The 21,210-nt window shown below is 44.7% G+C and overlaps 1 protein-coding gene across 11 annotated transcripts in view; it reads left to right on the top strand.

Moving 5' to 3' along the window:
• The window catches only part of PLCB4 (phospholipase C beta 4), a 246,337-nt gene that overhangs the window by 103,511 nt on the left and 121,616 nt on the right, over window positions 1-21,210 (top strand). For 4 of the 11 annotated variants that reach the window (XM_081905993.1, XM_081905991.1, XM_081905992.1 and 1 more), the window contains exon 1: window positions 2,158-2,249. The exons of the other annotated variants lie outside the window; for them this stretch is intronic. In XM_081905993.1, coding sequence (XP_081762119.1) covers window positions 2,167-2,249 — 83 coding nt within the window. In that variant the 5' untranslated portion in view covers window positions 2,158-2,166. Of the gene's footprint in view, window positions 1-2,157; window positions 2,250-21,210 lie in introns of those variants that run through there. 11 annotated transcript variants of the gene reach the window in all.

Genomic DNA, 21,210 nt, shown 5'->3' with positions numbered 1-21,210 from the left:
TGGCTTTTTTCACTTCAGGTCTTGTTCTTAGCTTTCCACTTATCATTTGTTTGGAGAGAAACAAGCCATGATCCTGGCTTCACACACGACAAGCCGGACTCTGGCTTATTTTGCTGCAGTGCGAACTCTTTAGCAGCCTGTCCCAGTGCAGTCACATTCAACCATAGGTTTGTTTACAACGAGGGTTTAATGTGGCATGTGATACTTGCCATCAATAGGCAGGTATTTTGCCAATATATGGTGAAACAAAGGAGCAGAGAAGTCCCACCAAGGTCTCAGAGCTAGCAAATTCTAAAGGCTGAAGTCAATGTGGTGGCAATTCTAATTTAAAATTATTTTGTAAACTTACAGGCTCAATTAATTTCGTTTCACTAAAAGTGCTTTTAAAAAAAAATCAGTATTGTAAATTTGAAAGTGTAAGGATGAGTCTGTGTAATTGGTTTTGTAATTCATAAGGACATAAGAGGAGTTCAGCTGAACCAGTTGCCCACAGGAAGTCTCCTCTCAAGACCTGAGCCCCATAGCATGATCCCCACTGGTGATCCCTAGCAGATGGTATTCAGAAACATATTGCCTCCAACAGTGGAGGTAGAATACAGCCATCATAACTAATAGCCATTTGTTGGCATCTTGCATGCTATTATGGCAGTATCCCAGGTACCAAGGAACCTGGGAAATGAAGTTCTCCATGGCATCTGAATCCATTTAGAGGAATTCAGTAAACTCAGAATTTTATGTCCAGGGCATCTTGTATCTCAGATATGGACGAGCACATATTTCAGGTACAAAGACCCTCTGAGACATCGCGGATCTAGGGCCGCTTTTCTCAACCTTTGAATTCCCAGACGTTGCTGACTACAACTCCCATCACCCCTTACCACTGGGCCTGCTAGCTAGGGATGATGGGAGTTGTAGTCGAACCACATCTGGGGACCCAAGGTTGAGAAAGGCTGAACTAAAGTATCCCAAGTTTGTAGTAAAAACCTAGACACCTTGGCATGTAGCAGCAGAGGTGCGGCCATTACAGCATTCAGGGGGGCAGAGAGAGAGAGAGAGAGAGAGAGAGAGAGAAATGAGGACACTGGCTTGTAGTGTAATAGGAGTGAAAAGTACAACAACATTGAGGTGGTTGTTAAAAGCAGGAAAAATTTGTACTTAAAACTAGGTATTTTCAGATTTCAGCAACGTAACTGGTATAAGCAAATCAATACAGAAGGGGTCAAATAAGCCAAAACATAGAAACAAACTGTTTTGTACATGAGGATTATAGTTTAAGTATGTAGTGACATTGTGTATCTAACCCACCAAATGCCTTAACTTATCCTTTTAAAAGAAAATATGCTTTAAACATATTTCAAAAACACTTTTCAACTCTGGGGTTTGGGTTTGGCGGGATGAACAACTTGTATCCATCTAAGAATGCAGTGTCTGGAGCCGTGTGTCGAAAGGAGTTCAACAACTTTCTACTATTTCAAAAACCTTTTTTTTATCCGTTCCAATAACCTGCAGCTGTACTTGTAGGTACCGTATTTTTTGCTCTATAAGACTCACTTTTTCCCTTCCAAAAAGTAAGGGGAAATGTGTGTGCATCTTATGGAGCGAATGCAGGCTGCGCGGCTATCACAGAAGCCAGAACAGCAAGAGGGATTGCTGCTTTCACTGCGCAGCGATCCCTCTTGCTGTTCTGGCTTCTGAGATTCAGAATATTTTTTTTTCTTGTTTTCCTCCTCCAAGAACTAGGTGCATCTTGTGGTCTGGTGCGTCTTATAGAGCGAAAAATACGGGAACTTGTGTTCCCCTTGCAACGACTAAGGCAAGGCTGCTGGCTTTACAGCTATGATGAGCTGAGGCAAATGTTAAGCTATTAGTTAAATATAAGCAGAAGCAAGACCTCCCTTCCTTCCCTCCACATTTTACTGATATGCATGTGTCATGTCTTGGTGAACTTTTGTGTATGTGCGTGAGGGACAGGTGCAAAAATCTTTTAAAAGTGGCACTTTTGAAGGAGACAGTCTGCGGAGTGGGGAGTTCCCCCATCTCTCTTGGCAAGTGCCTTACTAAGAGAAGGGGGGTGCACACACCCCAAGATGCCTATGTTGCTATGTATCAACCACTTCCTTTTAAAGCAGCTGGAGGAGCTGCTTTAAAGGAGTTCTCTTCGGAACAATGCCCAGTGCGATTCCGCCATCTGTTTGTGCAGCCGCTTCCCTAAGAGTTGAAGGCTGCGGACTGGGATTTCACAGTCTAGGGTAAGGCATCTTTTAGCACTGATATTCTGAGATATATTCCATGTCCCTTGAAATAGTATATTTTACATGCAAAAAAGGAGTCCCGTAAAACAAATTGGTTTTAGCTCTGCAATTAATAGTGCCAGAAAAATTATTGGCCTCCCCAAATTTTATTTCCTTTCGAAGTATATATAGGCATTATGATTTCGATGGTTGCTTTAAAAAATGTGCCTTTTTTGGTTCTTGCTCTTTGACGTTTCTGTTCCACAGCCCCTTTTTTTGCATGTTTGCAGAGACTTTATAACCGCATAACTAAAGGGAGGTTTAGTTCGATCCTGTGTCCATAGAGCTGAATAAAACAGATGTCTTGCATAGTGTGAATGAATTTGGTTTGTGATGTTGTTTGCCTGGTCCTTGCCCAGGATTTGATCGGACGGTGGTGTTCTCATATACAGCTGGCTTCTTAAAATTATCAGAGAATGGGATGTATCTTAAAGCAGGCTTTACTCCTTGGTGCTGCTCACTGCAGGTAATAGGCATTGCAGTTCAAAACACATGCCAGGCACTCAGTTGCTGAAGGTTTTCCTAATGAATCAAATCCTGACTCTGTTGAGATCAAAACTTCCTTTTCTTTGGTTTGCTACAGCCAAGATTTTATCCGCACTGGTGATCTGCAAAAAAAGAAAATTGTATCAACTGAAAAGAATGATCTAAAGGGGGGCGGGGTAGGTTTTGCCAGAAGAAAAATGAAGCCCTGAGTTCATCTGCACATATTGGAAACAAGAATCAATAGCTTGGCTTTACAGGGGGTTTTATTTTATTTTTTAAATGTCTAAATTAATTCTTATACAGTACAGTGGTACCTCGGGTTAAGTACTTAATTCGTTCTGGAGGTCTGTTCTTAACCTGAAACTGTTCTTAATCTGAAGCACCACTTTAGCTAATGGGGCCTCCTGCTGCCGCTGCGTCATTGAAGCACGATTTCTGTTCTTATCCTGAGCCAAAGTTCTTAACCCGAGGTACTATTTCTGGGTTAGCGGAGTCTGTAACCTGAAGCATCTGTAACCTGAAGCGTATGTAACCCGAGGTACTACTGTACTGAGATTCTTTTGAGTAGTACTGTATAGCAACATTTCAGCAAGGACACTTATCCTGATTGCCAGTTTTTCCATTCCATTGTTTCTATAAAATGTTTCCTCTGGAAACCTTGAACTTTTCTCTCTTTGTTTTTGCCGGTTGGGGAGAAACAAAACAGCAGCGTCACTATGTTTCCTTGACCCAGGTGTTCTAAGTAAATTGCTTAGAAAGAAGCAACTGTGTCATATTTTATTGCCAACAAAGACTGGCAGCGTTGTTCTCAAACCTGTAGTGCAGGTCTTTATTTCCTTCATTCTAATGTTGGGCTTTCTCATTTAATTCATTGCTGCAGAATTAAGGCTTCTGTTGAATACTCCTTAGCTTGAAATGTGCCGTAGAAAAATAGTTTTGTCTCAGGGTCCGTTCTGATGCCCATTTTGCATTGGTACTGACCAGCAGGGCACCTTTGTGTCACTCATATGCTTTTGGGTGGGATGGCCGAATAAAGGCTGGATGGCTGTGTTCCTTCCTCATATTTTTCTAGCAGCAACACCTCCCTCCCTCCCTCTCAGTGCGACTGGTTGGTCACTTCGGGGCCATGTAGGAATTTTTGGCTGACCCACCTGTTTGTGGATTGTTTCAATAGCTGGGGGGGCACTGAACGGTCTTCTGTACTGCTAATTATGTTGATCTCATATTTAATTTGACCAGTTCAGGTGTGGGAAAGGGGATGGTTGTATTTCAGCCTGGTGACCCCTTTTAGTAGTAGTAGTGGTGGTAACAACAACAACAACAACAACAACAAATTATTTATACCCCGCTCATCTGGCTGAGTTTCCCCAGCCACTCTGGGCGGCTCCCAACAGAATATTAAAAACACGATAAAAGATCAAACATTAAAAACTTCCCTAAACGGGACTGCCTTCAGATGTCTTCTAAAAGTCAGATAGTTGTTTATTTCCTTGACATCTGATGGGAGGGCGTTTCACAGGGCGGGCGCCACTACTGAGGAGGCCCTCTTCCTGGTTCCCTGTAACCTCACTTCTCGCAGTGAGGGAACCGCCAGAAGGCACTCGGAGCTGGACCTCAGTGTCTGGGCTGAACGATGGGGGTGGAGATGCTCCTTCAGGTATACTGTGCCGAGGCCGTTGAGCACCAACACTTTGAATTGTGCTCAGAAACGTACTGGGAGCCAATGTAGGTCTTTCAGGACTGGTGTAATATGGTCTCGGCAGCCACTCCCAGTCATTAGTCTAGCTGCCACATTCTGGATTAGTTGTAGTTTCTGGGTCACCTTCAAAGGTAGCCCTACATAGAGTGCATTGCAGTAGTCCAAGCGAGAGATAACCAGAGCATGCACCACTCTGGCGAGACAGTCTGCTGGCAGGTAGGATCTCAGCCTACGTACCAGATGGAGCTGGTAGACAGCTGCCCTGGACACAGAATTGACCTGTGCCTCCATGGACATCTGTGAATCCAAAATGACTCCCAGGCTGCGCACCTGGTCCTTCAGGAGCACAGTTGCCTTATTCAGGACCAGGGAGTCCTCCACACCTGCCTGCCCCCTGCCCCCCCCCAAAAAAACAGTACTTCTGTCATGTCATGATTTTAGGCACCTTTCTGAGTGATGTGCTGGCCCCATAATTTTATGGACGGTTTTCTTTTCACATACTTAGCTTAGCATTATGTGCAAACCAAGTGTCCTGGCTTAAAACAAACAATGCTTAGTTAAACAAGCCATCTTGTTAAACAAACCCATGTTTGAAGCTGGCCTGTTTGTCAACTGAATAGAGTTTGTTTTAAACCAGGATATCCAATTTGTAGATCAGCAGACGTACTTGTCCTGAGTGGAATGGAAGGAGGAATGGGGTTGATGCTCATCCACATGCCGTTGTATGCACAGACCTTTTAAACTGTTGCTTGAAGTAATAGCAGGAATGGATCTGTCTTTAAGGGCAGAATAACAGTGTGTTTGTGGATTTGTGGATGAAGACAGGAGAAGGCCCATCCATCACATTAGGCATTCATATTGATTTTTAATTGTATTTTTATTGCTTCTTTTGTAATGTACTTTATTGTATTACAACTGGGATTCTATGGAGTTCAAACTTCAGTTCGATGACATAGAGAATATACAAGAAATAAAAGAAGCAATTAAAATGCAATTAAAAATTATATAGTGTCTAGCACAGCACATTGCAAAGACCCTTAAGTGGTCTTCCCAAGACCCTCAGCAGTTTTCAAATGGTTCATAGGCGGGGGGGGGGGGGAGTTTCGAAAGCGCCTCTCTAGCATCTTGGGTAATTGTGGACATAAGACATAAACACTTGATATTACAAAAGAGTATTTTCAGTTCTATTTACCTAACCAACAAGGTTGTTTGTGTTCCTGGTTAATTGTTTTGCGTCGTGAGGTCTTATGGGGTTGGTCTTTTATAAGGAAGGATTACATATTATGCTACATGGAAGCTCTCCAAGCTCTGTAAATAGGAACAGGATGTCAACTTTGCTGCCCTATGGAGCCTTATTTCAGAAGCATAGGAATACTGGATGAGAAGGAACTTGGAGATGAAGGAGAGTCTTATTTTGTTACCTGATGTGACTTCAGATTTTTAAATCGCCTAGAAGGCACCAGTCTTTAGGGTAACCACATTGTGAATTGTTCATGAGAGCCACATTTTCGCTCTCAGGGAACTATTCCTTTCTTATTCAGTATTTGAATATTCAGTATTGAATATTTTGTGCAATTTAGCTGAAATGTCTTAATCAGTGAAACATAAACAGATTGGTGAGAGAGCTCATTTCTTCATGGAAACTTTTGTTAGATTAGTTCTGAATTGAACTATCAAAAAATAATAGTCTAGTTCATATGAGTTTGCAGCTATAGCTGAAATCCTCACTTCCTGTTGATTCCTTCACCTCCTGCAGCCCTAAACGAATTGTGCTGCTGCAGCAATCAACTTCATAGCAACATTTCCCTTATAAAAATGCAATGTAAAGGTAAAGGACCACTGGATGGTTAAGTCAAGTCAAAGGCAACTATGGGGTTGCACTGCTCATCTCACTTTCAGGCCAAGGGAGCCAGCATTTGTCTGCAGACGGCTTTCTGGGTCATGTGGCCAGCATGACCAAAGTGCTTCTGGTGCAACAGAGTGGAAACCAGAGTGCATGGAAACACCGTTTACCTTCCTTCCACAGCTGTACCAATTATCTACTTGCACTGGTGTGCCTTTGAACTGCTAGGTTGGCAGGAGCTGGGACAGAGCAACAGGAGCTCACTCTGTCTCAGGGATTCAAAGCACTAACCTTCCGATCGGCCACCCCAAGAGGCCCAGCGTTTTGGACAACAGCACCACCTGCATTGCTAAATGCAGTACCCAATGTCAAGGACTACCTCACCCCATATGAACCAAACAGGATCACCATCTGAGGCTCTTCTTTGTGTGTCTCCTCTGCAAGAGGTCTGGAGGGGGGCAGCATGGGATTTTTGGTGGTGGCTCCCCACTTGTGGGATGCCCTCCCTGGGGTGTCCCGCATATATTTAGGCGTCAGATAAAAACATTCCTATTCTCCCAGGTCTTTGGCTAATTAGCCAATCTGTGGCCTTCTAAACTGTGAGGGGGTTATTGTTTTTGTTTGTTAGTATGTTTTTGTGTTTTTATATTATAAACTGCCCTGCGGTCGTCAGATGAAGGGTAGTATAGAAATTTAATAAATAATAATAATGGAAACTGGATAACAATGCAATGCCTCACTGTAGGGCTGTCATATACTACTTTGATTCCTCCGCCTGCAACCAGTCAAAATGGGTATGCTAAAATTCTACTACTTGGTCTAAACCAGGCTAGCTCAGCCGCCACCCTCTCCCCTGAAAAATGAGTACAATAAAGGTTATCTGCGTTGGCATCAGCAGGATGTTTCCTAAAAAGTTTACAAGCTTAGCAAGGGGAAATTACGGTACATAATTTTTTAGTATGACAAAAGGCATGAGTTAGAAAAATCTGTCTTGGCTGCTACACTTTTTCTTTGTTGGTAGATCCACCGCTACAGCTAGGATTTCCAGATTATTTTATGTGAAGCCGCAAACATTTCTCCACCAGGAAAGGAACCCCCCCCCCAAACAAAAAGACTTTAAAATGTGAAGTTCCTCCCTGGATAATGGATGAGCCATTTAACTTTTCCTTTGGCTAATTGGCCGGATCCATTTTCCTCAATGTCAGTTCCTGCCATGAATTCATGGATTGGCTGACACACTGAACAACAGGAGCAGGGCAGTTTCTCACAAAATGGTCAGAATAAGGTTTTGGTTTTTTTTAAGTGAGAGCTGGGAATCTAGAATTTTGGCTCTTTGAGGGTATTACTGTATTTTTCGCTCCATAGGGTGCACCGGACTATAGGGCGCACCTTGTTTTTTTGAGGGGGAAATAAAGGGTGGGGGAATTATTCCCCACCCCCAGCCCCAAAGAGCAAAGAAGTCAAGACACCGAGCGGGTTCCATCCCGCTGGCTGTCTTGGCTTCCTCTTTAGCCGCATGCAACCTCTCCAGCTGGGAGAGGCTGCGCACGGCTTTGGCAGAAGCCAAGACAGTGAGAGGGATGGATCCTGTTCGCTGTCTTGACTTAGTTTTTAGCCGCAGGGCTGGGGTGGGGGAAGCCCGAGCTTCCCCTGACCCCAGCCCCCAGAACAGGTCCGGGAGCGGCGGCAAGGTTGCGCACAGCTTTACCGCCACTCCCGGAGCTTGCGGGGCTGGGGGTGCGCTCCGAAGGCTTGCAGGCTCCGAAGGCTTGCTTCAGGCTGCAGGCTGCTATCTGCAAGCCTTCGGAGCATGGGGGGAAGTCCTGCTGTGCTCCGAAGGCTTGCAGATAGCTGCCTGAAGCCTGGAGAGCGAGAGGGGTTGGTGCGCACCGACCCCTCTCACTCTCCAGGCTTCAGCGAAAGCAATGCGAAGCCTCCGGAGCTCGGAGGGAGTGCTCCCTCTGTGCTTCAGAGGCGTCCTGTTGCTATCGCTGAAGCCAAGGAGCCTGCATTCACTCCATAGGACGCACACACATTTCCCCTTAAATTTTGGAGAGGAAAAAGTGCGTCCTATAGAGAGAAAAATACGGTATGCCCATGATAGCATTATAGCTAATAGAAACCACATTTGCCACATTGCAAAGAGGTTCTGGCATGTTTAAAGCTCATATTGATCCCAGTGCACCAGTGATGTCATCACCACCCTGGGAGCTCTTTACAATTAATTCAAATTCCCTATTTCTATGCAAATTAACTGTGGGTTGGAACTCTGGTTCAATTTTTAAAAGCAATTGCTAATTGGAAATTTGGAACTTCTGTCCATCGCTGATTCCTGTGGTCCCCTTTGACGTGGTAAAATCGCCACGAGGGGATTTTGCTGCTGATAGCTTTATGTGATGAATATTTCTTTTTAATGTGTCCCTGGGTTGTGATAAAGTAGGCTCCCTGATGTGGGTAGTGCCAGGGCATGAATTCAGAGGAGAAGACAAAAAAAGACCCACTAACAGAATCTTGGGATTACTTACCCATTTTAATTTCCGCATAATAACCAGGCAGTAAGTAGAACAATTTTGATTTCAGTTCTTAAATCTTCAGTTTTGATACTGAAGTTGTTGAAACTTGGCCAGTCCCCCCCACCCCCCTGCCCAGGTTTCAGGGCAGCCCTCTGGTTCAAAGACTCTAATCCAACTGGCAATTTAGAGAGAAGTCTCAATTCTACTCCAGCACCCCAGGAATTTGGTGGAGAGCTCCCTACATCCTCCACGGTACACCGTGATGCCATTAGGGGTGTTCGTGTGCAATGTTCAACAGGTGTATGGTTTGTGTAGCTGTGTACACAGTAGCTGAGCTGCACAAAGCAAGAGGTTTACACCCTTTCACACAAACACATGCACATGTGTAGACAGAGTTTCTGCCCATGTTCAGTGTAATGTGTGAACAAGTCTAATGTTGCGCAAACTATGGTTTAGTTCTCACTAAGTCTCCATATGCATTATACATTTAAAACAGCACCTTCTCACTTTAAAGAGCCATGACCTCCTAGGACTCTGGTTTGTTTGTTTTTTGTTTGTTTTTCTTCAGATTTTCACAAATTTGGTTCTTTTTAGACTTCCTTCAGCTTCTCTGACAATCATCCATATTTACTTCTCAGTTTACGCATTCCTCTGTTTATATTGCCATTAAACTTCCCTCCCACTCCTATTTCTTTTTAACAATATATCTCGACTTTCACAGTGCTTCTTGAAATCCCACCAGTGTTGTTTGCACATCACATGTTCTTTTCAGATATTCGACAAATAGGACTCTGGTTTGTTAAAGGTGCCCCCCCCAGCTCCATCCCATTTTAATTTGAAAAAAAGATGGTTAAAATTCTCTTGTTTCAAGTTCATTGGGCTTTGGGTACTGGCTGGATGTCCCTGGAACCAGTTTCGCCATTTGATAAGGTGATGGACTGACACTCTTTTCTGTTTATTATAGTGATGTTTTGTTTTGTGTTGTCCCCATCCCCCCCCCAAAAAAAATGTTTTCAAAAGTGCATTCCATTTTTTTAATTTGTGTGCTGCTTGGAGGTGTGGGTTGTTGTTGTTGTTTGTCGGAAAACAGCTTACAAAGTTTAACAAGGAATTGAATAAATAAAATCACATTCCTTCTTAATTTTTTCCTTGCTGCCAGACTAAAAACCTTCCCAGCACTTTTAGCCTTTCCATGAAGATGAGGCGCTCCAACCCACTGATCATTTTGGCCACCCTTTTCTTTCTCCCTTTTCCTACGATATCCTTTTTAAGAGGGATGACCAAAACTATGTGCGGCATTCCGAATGTGGCTGCATCACAAGAGCTTGTATAACGGGCCTTGTGATATTGGAAATTTTGTTTTTGATTCCTTCTGTAATCATTCCCAACACGGAGAATGTCTCGCATCTCAGAATGCAAAGGCACAATGACATTTAAGCTTGCATTTCGTTTTCCATTCCCAAAATGGCAGTATGGCTCCAAAGACCATTTGTCGCCCAACAGCCTCTGCACACGCAGCCTGGTCTTGAAGTTGTCATCTACAAAAATAGCATTGCTTTTCCTTTAAAGGAGAAAGTTGCACCATCCCAAAGATGCTTCCATTCTAAATGGAATCTTAATGACCAAATATTTCAACCATCCAATATTTGTAAAGATGCAGGAAGGGTGTGTGTGTGTTTTGAATCGGGATAGCTATAATCCATTCAAAACAAAACCCCTGCTGTTAGATTATCCTGTTTTCAGGGTCTCCCATTGTTGTCAAATGGCAACGTAGACAAACTTGAGGAAGGAAAGATTAGGCATAGGTTCCCTACCATTGATTCCGATCTAGAACTTTGTCTCGCATCCTGACAGCCCTGCTGTGATACAACAAGAAAGTGCTGTTTTTAGTGGCGTTCCCTGTCTTGCAGATCTCCCAGCTTGAAGTCTGCGCCCCAAGAGGGAAGATCTCCATTCCATGTACATAAACAGCAACCCCCAAACACTCAGCAGCCTCAACTTTCCCCTTTGCTAGATTGCAGACGTTCAGAATGAGGGCAAGTTGTCTAGTGAAGCTGAGGTCTGTGCCAATCCCAGTACTAGCACGAAACACCTGCCTCAGATGTCTCAGGGCTTTCACAGTATGGAGGGGGAGGCAAAAGTACCTCCTGTTCCCTGTGCTTCCACCAGTGGCATAGCGTGGGTTGCTAGTGCCCAGAGCCACATGGAGCAGGCTTGGGAGGGCAACTGACAGAGTACTCATATGCATTCAACTTCCTTACGGCATACGTGTCACCCAAGAGATTGTGGCCCCAGAGATAAGAAAAGAAGAGTCATTCCATTGTCTGGTGAGGTCACTTCCTGGTTCACATGGAGAAGCCATTTTCAATGGAGCCCAGCGATGGAAACATGCAGCTGTATTGAGGCAGCACCAGGAGTTGACATTTTGTGCCCCTAACAGTTTTGTGCCTGGGGCAACAGCCCCCGTGGCTTCCACCACAATACACTACTGACTTCCACACTGGGCCCAGAACCTACTTGGAACCAGCATACTGTGTTCATAATAGAATTGTTTGCATTAGTTGCATAAAATACTTTCATAATACAATTTCTGCACATTATTTAGTTTTTGCAAGTTCAAATCCTGATTTGTTCATAATAACCTCCTTTGGTTTGTTGGGGCTTATTTCCATTTCATTTAAATACCAGGTCATGGGCCTGTTCTGGAAACATTTTCAACCACCTTCCAAAGTTGTAGGTTGAGTGCTACTGCAATGTCAGCCTTTGCTTCCATAGGCAAAATCTAAGGCTATATCCCTGGAAAACTGGCTTTTGACCTGTCCTTCTCTTCCTGCATTCGTATAAATCCACACACACACACACACACACACACACAAAATCAAGAAGCCCAGATGTGTTTCCCCTGCAATTCATGTGTTAATGCTTTGGTACCCCCCCATAAGTACACAATTTGCAGCGTTGTGTTTGGTTTTCTGCCATTGTTCCTTCTTTTGTTTTTGTTTTTCTGCGGAAAGCTGTTGGAGGATCATGGTGACAAATGATCTCAAAGCATCATTTGCCAACTCTTGCAGAGCATTCCTCCAGGTTTTATGACAGCAGCACCGCATATTCAAAAGTGTACATTTTGAAAAGTACACACATTTAGCTTCTCGCAGTTGGAGAACATCTCTTTAATAGCTAAAGCAAATGTGCTGTTATTGCATTCTGCAATGAAACATTAACCCCACCACCTTCCAAGCACTTGCCATTTTGCGGCACATAGCTACTAAATACTTGGTTGCCAGGGTGCCTGAAAGTTAAGAAGGAGCAAACAAGAAGAAAACTGTAAAAGGGGCTACATCTGTGACTTGAGCCGAAGAAATAACCTCCTTCCCAAATTTTCCCCATTGAATTTCCAAATACAGTTGAATCTATGAATGGCAATGGACTGAAATCGACATTTGCACAAGTGGAGCAACTTCTGCTTGTGTGGTAGAACTTAAGACTTTATCTTCTCCCCAAAACAGCACCCCCCAAATATGCTCTGGTGTGTTGAGGGAACCCCAGTGCAGATTTGGAGTTGGGGCTTTCAGGGAGGGGAAAAGGAGAGAATGCTCCATTGAATGATTGGAAGTTGTTCTACTTGGGCAGTGACTTTGTTTAGTGCAACCCAGTGGGTTCCTTGCTTAATTGAGTAACCAACGCAGCACCATTCAACTGTGGTGGGCTATAACTCACATTGTGGTTCGAGGGCCCGACCCCCGCGAAGTGAAATGAAGACACAAGGACACGTGATATAAGGTTAATGGGCTAGAAAAGGCCACAACTTTATTGATTACAGCAATGAAAAGGTATTGGCTAAGGCATTGGATCGAAACAAGTGGGTTTATTCACCAGGGGTTCATCACCTGTTGATGCTAATCCAACTATAGGCTCACCCCTGCTGTCACCGCGGGTCGTGCCATGGCCTCCCGCCAAGCAGGCATCGGACAGAATACACGACCGCCAGATTCCTTTAACGGAATACCCCTAAAAATTGAAGGCATAGGCGATGGCCACACCTAGCACTTCGACACACCACAACACATTATTCCAATGCCTAACCTACCCACCAATACCACAAAAGTTGTGACGATTGCTATGAGGTAGGCGAAAAAACCAAAAAGCCTATTGCCAAATGGAAAAACTCCTACCAGGCCCCCCGGGCAACCAGGGCGACCAACCTAAGGTCCATAGCAAGGCCAATGACCTAAGCCCTAACTAAAAGGGAGTGGAGGGTGGGTGACTCGTGACGGGACGGCGATGAGGAATGAGGCCAGGGAAAGGCTGGCACTGCAGCAAAAGGCTGCTGAACACGCCTCCACCGCGGCACCTGGTTGGGTGGCCACCGGGGGGGCGTGTGTGCCAGTCAGGTGAGCTGGAGGCAGGGGGCAACGCCCCCTGCTGGGCGGTGCTCGGGCTCCCGCCCACAACCACTCCCCTCTCTTTCAGGGAGGAGAGTCTTTATCCCTGACCTTTGGCCGTACTAGTTGGAGCTTATTGAAGTTGCATTTGGCGAACACTCCACATTCTGCCAGCAATCCTGTGAGTTCAAAGCTTGCATCAAACCTCTCCCAACATCTTTGTTCTTCTCTTCTGCAGCTTCAGCTAGAACGAATTGCTTCTGTTCATTTTTGGTGGGGAGGGAAGTAGATGTTGGATCTGGGAGAAACAAGCCCAGTGATGAGCTGAACGACAGCAACACAAACGTGCTGGTAGAGAGGACTAGAACAGATGGGTCACTGACTTCTGATGAATTTGATTCTCGTGTGTCCATAGAGGCTGTGGCTGCCTTCACAGCCAGATGGGGGAGTAAAGGAAGAGATGTGGGTTAAGACACTTCATTCCTGAAGCCTTCACCATCGTTGTTCTCTGATGTTTGCAGAGGAATAATAGTTAGGATGGGCAGGTGAAAATGAGGCCAGGACTCCCAGTTGTGGAGAAGAGGGAATGTCAGCAGGTGCAGTTTGTTACATATGCTACACTTGATGAAATCCACCTTTCTTCTCAGATTTTAATGGCATTGCAAGGCCATAAGAGAGGCCCTATTACCACCACCTATAGGCTGTGATATTATTACTACGTCTCAGTCACAATAGTCCATAAAGCTTAGTTAGCATCTTGCAGAGACTGCCATAAAAATCATTATCACTGGACCTCAAAGTGCTGAATTTCCCTCTTCTACAGAACCATTAAGGATGCAGAAGCCCTTTTCAATTTTTGCATTGGTAAGGGCAGTGGCATAGCGTGGGTTGTCAGCACCCGGGGCAAGGCAAATAATTTGCGCCCCCTAACCCATGGATTTCCGCCCCCTAACCCTAACCCCAAGATGTTGAGCCCAGTGCGGCCGGCCCCCCCTGCACCCCCACGCTATGCCACTGGGTAAGGGACCCTTGGACGGTAAAGTCCAGTCAAAGGCGACTATGGGGTTGTGGTGTTCATCTCGCTTTCAGGCAGAGGGAGCTGGCGTTTGTCCATAGACAGCTTTTCGGGTTATGTGGCCAGCATGACTAAACCGCTACTGGCGCAATGGAAGCCAGAGCGCACGGAAATGCCTTTTACCTTCCTGCCACAGTGGTACCTATTTATCTACCGGCATTTGCGTGTTTTCAGACTGCTGTGTTGACAGGAGCTGGGACAGAGCAATGGTAGCTCACTCCGTGGTGGGGATTCGAACCGCCGACCTTCTGATCAGGAAGCCCAAGAGGCTCAGTGGTTTAGACCACAGCACCACCCTAGTCCCATGAGCACTCTGTAAGAGCACATCACCTGTACATTGTGGGTGTGTCTGTGTGTATTTTAAAAAATACCACTGGATACATTTTCTGTTTCGAAACAGCTATGGGTAACCACATACAAATATTGAAAACTACTGTGCTAGTAGTGGAAGGATTTTTCCTTGTGGTGAACCAGAGCATACTGGTGTTTCATGAGGGGTAGTGATCAGCATGAGACCTAAGACCTTTATTGAAGGGGGAACTGTAGGAATTTTTCAGGTTGTTTGACCTGCTATCCTATTTCTGTTTACTGGGATGTATTTGTGGGATTGAACCCTGTTGCGTAAAAACAGTTTGATGTGTTCTTACATGTTTCACACCCTGGGGAATAAAATAACAGTGCAGAGAGGTTTTTCTGCTCTTTAAAAATTAAATCTCATTCTGAATTTAGACTGAGCTGGATTAGTCTGTTGCGAAGCATTTGTTCATTGTAGATATATATATTGTAATCCTGTAAGAAGATAGGCCTGAAAATGGCGCAGCCTGGAACTGTAAAACAGTTGGGGTTAATCCCCTCTAATTCACGAGAGTTCTTCTTCCTCTGTCTTCTTTTTAAGCTGAAAGAAAAATGTGCTGCATCAGATGACATGTTTTTCATTTAGCTTGCTGCTCTTGAGAGAGAGAGTGCACTTAAACAACTTTTTAGCCCAAAGCATCGGTAAGAAAATGTGGGAGGTATTAGACGTGTGGAAGGCAGAATACTGAGATAACATATCCACTGTATCACAGAAGTCATGGAATTAGTGGAGGGAAAACATTTCTGTGGTTCTTTCACCCTTTATGTCTGATGTCCTATAACAGGGACATCAGCTTCTGGGTCATGTGGCCAGCATGATTAAGCCACTTCTGGCGAACCAGAGCAGTGCACGGAAATGCTGTTTACCTTCCTGCTGGAGTGATACCTATTTATCTACTTGCAGTTTGACGTGCTTTCTAACTGCTATGTTGGCAGGAGCTCACCCCATAGCAGGGATTCGAACCGCCGACCTTCTGATCGGCAAGCCCTAGGCTCTGTGGTTTAGACCACAGCACCACCCACGCCCACCTGGGACAATAGCTGACAATAGCTGACTCCAAATGGGTACCAAATGTGTAAATACCTGGTCCATATCCCCCTGCCCCCAAAGTTTTAATTTAGTAGTTCTGGTCTATCTCAAACTCTCTGGAGCAGTACTAATAAACATGCTTTTTGCTCATGTCCTAACTTAAATGTATAAAGACCTCTCTGCACTTGATCTTAGCCAAAAGGCCGAGAACCACCTCCATGTGGAGACAGCAGTATCAAACCAGTAATGCATGTACTGCTACATTGTTCTCTCTATAACGATCTGTGGAACAAGGTTATTCCGCCTCTTTTGTTTTCTATGCCAGGTCGTTCATCCACTGCTACAGTATCTTTTCCTCTTGCAGACCAAGATTACCAGGTGACAGCAAACACGGCAAAATTTTTAGCTGGGGCAATTTAAAGAAGATCTACCATCTAACCTTTAGTAAAGAAAGCCCATTTGCAGGGGGAAGAAAAATGTATGAATTATGTCTGGTGCCCCATTCTTAGTCTTCCTTCTTCCATGACCAGTGGCCATCTAATAAAAGAACCACTGCATCTCTCCTTGCTGTGACTCAAATTTGTTATTGTTGTTTAGTCGTTTAGCCATATCTGACTCTTCGTGACCCCATGGACCAGAGCATGCCAGGCACTCCTGTCTTCCACTGCCTCCCGCAGTTTGGTCAAACTCATGCTGCTAGCTTTGAGAACACTGTCCAACCATCTCGTCCTCTGTCGTCCCCTTCTCCTTGTGCCCTCCATCTTTCCCAACATCAGGGTCTTTTCCAGGGAGTCTTCTCTTCTCATGAGGTGGCCAAAGTATTGGAGCCTCAGCTTCAGGATCTGTCCTTCCAGTGAGCACTCAGGGCTGATTTCCTTAAGAATGAATGTGTTTGATCTTGCAGTCCATGGGACTCTCAAGAGTCTCCTCCAGCACCATAATTCAAAAGCATCAATTCTTCGGCGATCAGCCTTCTTGATGGTCCAGCTCTCACTTCCATACATCACTACTGGGAAAACCATGGCTTTAACTATATGGACCTTTGTTGGCAAGGTGATGTCTCTGCTATTTAAGATGCTGTCTAGGTTTGTCATTGCTTTTCTCCCAAGAAGAAGGCATAAAATATGTCTATACAAATACAGGAAAAATCCCATTCATCACATCTGGAGGTACGGTGCAAGGGCTTGATATTCCCCAGAAGTTCTCAGTTCCAGTAATCCCAAAGTGTGTCGGTTTCCTGTTGTCTCATTTTACCCAGTTTGAAGCTCTTAATGTGCTGGCTAACAGTTTTGAATCACCATTGGGCATTCTTGATACATTTTGAGTCTTAACACCTGTTTTGCTCAGAGTTCCAGCCCAGCTGCTGCTTGTTTCTGTAAAAGAAAGAAGAAAAAAGTGTGAAAATAATAGCGGATTTTGGAAAAGCAACTTAAGTGTTAAATTAAGCCTTGGACTTCATTAAAAACTTCAGACGAGTCGCACTTTGCAAAATGTACAGTACTGGAGGTTGACGGAGGGAGGGAAGGAGGTTGAGTATGCCTAATGGAATACATTAACTGTATAATTTTTAATGAGGAGCAAGGGGTGATATTTAACTAGCACCAGAAGGTCTGAGGTGTAATAGTTTCTCCAAAATCATGTTCAGAACTCAGATTTCCCTATCTCATTTGGACAGTGCATTGTTCTCATTTGTAAATAGCTTTTTATATCGGCAAATAGCGTCTTCAGAATTGCTTGGCACATACTGGTATATGCTTTGGCAATCTCACCTGGTGTGGAACTCAGTGCGTTTTGACTATGCACGATTTTGGTTTTAGGCATGATCTCTGGAATGTACCCACCCCAGCCCACGTAAGTTGCAGGTTTACTGTAGTCAGAAGAAACTTCTTTAATCACATCATGGTCCATTTCCTACCAGGGAGCACTGCAGGAAAACAGCAAGGCCTGTCATTTTATCTAGCGATTTGGGAAATAAGTGATAATAAGGGATATGAACCATTAATGAATAAAATAAGTTTTGGAGAAAACTAATGTTGGTGTGTTCTCTAGGGCAGGAGGAGGCAACCGGTACCCTCAACATAACATTGGAATAGAACCATAGTGGTCAACGTTTCCCCTTTTTTAAGGGAAATCCCCTTATTCCGAATAGGATTCCTCGCAAGAAAAGGGAAAAGGTGACAGCTATGAATTGAACTGGCACCACCCCTGATTATTTGTTTCATATCCTGCCTTTCTCTCAGTGCAAGACCCAAAGCAGCTCACAGCATCAATTAAAATAAATACAACACACACACACACACAATCAATATAATTGATTAGATGTGCTGGCTGGAGCTGATTGGAATTGTCGTCCAACAACACCTAGAGGGAACTACATTGCCTACCCAGTTTTCTAAAGGCTTTGCTGTTTGGGGGCTTTTGCTTAAATGCAGGCTGTTTGGATTCTAGCTGGTTTGCAGTCTGCTCCAGACATACCCTAAAACATTTTATTCATTATAGCTGTTATACCCACTCACCCAAATCTTGTTTTTTCCATGTTGGTTTTAAGATTGCGTTTTCAGCAAAGCACACAACCTTAAAACATTTTTGTGACATTGTGTTGCCTAAGTTGATGTTGATGCTGATGCTCCCTGTTTCTCTTTATTACTGCTTTTTCGTGGTAGCATGAAAACATAAGTAAGACCTGTGATGCTTAGGAGGGATAGCATTGCAAAAGAAACTGGGTTTTGTGCAGAAATGCCCGCGCAGCTGGGCTCTGGGGGTTTTCTGTTTTCGAGTGCAGCATTCCTGCTGTGCTACAAATCAGTTATGAAACCTTGAAAAACAGAATAAGACCAGGGAGGTGCAGCTCTTTTTCCAAGGAAGAAGCGCAAAAAGTGGCAAGGCATGAACTTGTTGTGTGCAACTATTCTGGATCATGGCCAGTGGCTGTGGTTGAAAGTCTCTGCAAAGAGCAAACGGGGCTCTGTCCATGTTCTTGCTTGGCAAAAGGTTGTCGCTCATTAAGATGAACTAGCAAATAGCTGTTGACTTTGTTGTCTCCAGTTCCAGGAAAACAAGTGAGAGGTGCTGGCATTTCGAATCAGGGAGCTTGTGCATTTGTATGTGTGATATGTTGTTGTTGTTTAGTTGTGTCCGACTCTTCGTGACCCCATGGAACAGAGCACGCCAGGCACTCCTGACTTCCACTGCCTCCCACAGTTTGGTCAAACTCATGCTGGTAGCTTCGAGAACACTGTCCAACCATCTCGTCCTCCGTCGTCCCCTTCTCCTTGTGCCCTCCATCTTTCCCAACATCAGGGTCTTTTCCAGGAAGTCTTCTCTTCTCATGAGGTGGCCAAAGTATTGGAGCCTCAGCTTCAGGATCTGTCCTTCCAGTGAGCACTCAGGGCTGATCTCCTTAAATTCCTTATATTATGCGTGATATAGCTTGCACCAATAGGGTATGCCATTTTAGGGGATGGAACTTAATTTTTGCAAATTTACCAAGGGAGGGATCTTAAAATATGTTTTTGTCTGTGAAAAAAATCAAATCTGCTCCTATTCTTATGATAGGACAACATTTAGCTTGGTGGTTCCTCTTTCTGCCTAGCTAACTGCACCATGGGACGCGGGTAGCGCTGTGGGTAAAACCTCAGCGCCTAGGACTTGCCGATCGCATGGTCGGCGGTTCGAATCCCCACGGCGGGGTACGCTCCCGTTGTTCGGTCCCAGCGCCTGCCAACCTAGCAGTTCGAAAGCACCTCTGGGTGCAAGTAGATAAATAGGGACCGCTTACCAGCGGGAAGGTAAACGGCGTTCCGTGTGGTGTGCTGGCTCGCCAGATGCAGCTTGTCACGCTGGCCACATGATCCGGAAGTGTCTGCGGACAGCGCTGGCTCCCGGCCTATAGAGTGAGATGAGCGCACAACCCTAGAGTCTGGCAAGACTGGCCCGTAAGGGCAGGGGTACCTTTACCTTTACCTTTAACTGCACCATAATCTTTTTAAGGTGCAGCACCCAAAACTGCATACTGTACAGTATTCCAACTGTGGTTGCAACATAATATTTGCAAAGAGGCATTATGATATTGGCAATCCATTGATGGTGGATTTGTTTCCTAACGTTTGGATGCTTGTGCTGTATGATTATGTTTTTATAGGGTACTCTTTAGAAAGCTACTTGAGATTCTGCTTCACAGCATTACTCTCCAGCAAGAAATTCTTCTCTAACTGTACCTTATAGCACACAATATAATTGTAGCGCTTAGGGTTCCTACAATGGGGAATTGGAGACAGATTGTCGTGTTGACATTGGCAGTGGGAAACCTAAATGTTTCTCCACTCAAGTTTTTGTTTTCTTTTGCAATAATTTAATATGCAGGCCTTCAGAGTCATGTCAGAAATATATATACTAAGCTTTGTTTTTGCCTTTTTCGGTTATTACTCCTAGACATTTGATCACTTTAATGTTCCTGTTCGGAAAATAAAACCATGAGCGTAATGTGCAACTGAACCTCGTTTTAGCCATTAAGAAGGGAATGGGAGTCAGATCTGCTCTTCACATGAGCTTGTTTTGTCCTGGATTGTCAGGCCCTTTTTAAAGTTGTGGTGTGGCCATCTTCAGAACAGTGGAATTCAAAGTAATGCTGTTACAATTATTACGTTAGTGCAAGCCTTTCTACTTGCCCGATGGAACTCAGTAGTGTGCAGTCAGTGAACTAGGGGGGCTAGTCTAGTCCCCTAAGGGGTCCAACAGCCCTCCTGCCACATTCCCAAAGACCATCTAGCTTCAGGAAGGAGTGAACATGGCTCCAGCATCCTGTCAGAGCCCTGCCGCCTCCTTCCTAAACCCAGGAAGCTTCTGCCCAGCTTAGATTTGAGTGCATTACCTTTTAGTGTTCTTTGACAATCTACTTCTTCAATAGGCTAAAGGTGTTTTTACACTGAGGATCTTCAAGGCCTGAATGTTGTCTGGCTCTCTGTAGCAAAGCAGCCCAAAGCTCAGGCTGGGAGCAAGGCAAGGCAAGGCTGTGTTGCTTCAGCAACAAACATACTGAGACTGAGCTCTGCATAGTGATAGCAGTTGCATCCCAACTATTAGCCCTGTCTGGACCATAAGGTTCTTCTTCAGCTAAAGGGGCCCAGCCTGCTTTGGTAGTCTCCTACTGAAGGGAGCAAGTGAGCCTCTGGTTTCACAGCAGACTCCTGTGAGTCTGAGGACAGCAATGTATGCCTGTATACCTGACGGAGCGTCTCCTCCCCCATCATTCAGCCCGGACACTGAAATCTAGCGCCGAGGGCCTTCTGGTGGTTCCCCCTTTGCGAGGTTACAGGGAACCAGACAGAGGGCCTTCTTGGTAGTGGCACCTGCCCTGTGGGATGTCATCCCTTCAGATGTGAAGGAAATAAGCAGCTATCCTATCTTTAAAAGACATCCAAAGGCAGCCCTGTTTAGGGAAGTTTTTTAATATTTAATGCTGTATTGTTTTTAACACTTGATTGGGAGTTGCCCAGAGTGGCTGGGGAGACAGATGGGTGGGGTATAAATAAATTATT

Source organism: Podarcis melisellensis (assembly GCF_964234715.1).
Source record: "Podarcis melisellensis genome assembly, chromosome: 3".
Taxonomy (NCBI): Eukaryota; Metazoa; Chordata; class Lepidosauria; order Squamata; family Lacertidae; genus Podarcis; species Podarcis melisellensis.
The sequence above is the reverse complement of the archived record's forward strand: the minus strand, read 5'-3'. Positions and strand labels throughout refer to the sequence as shown.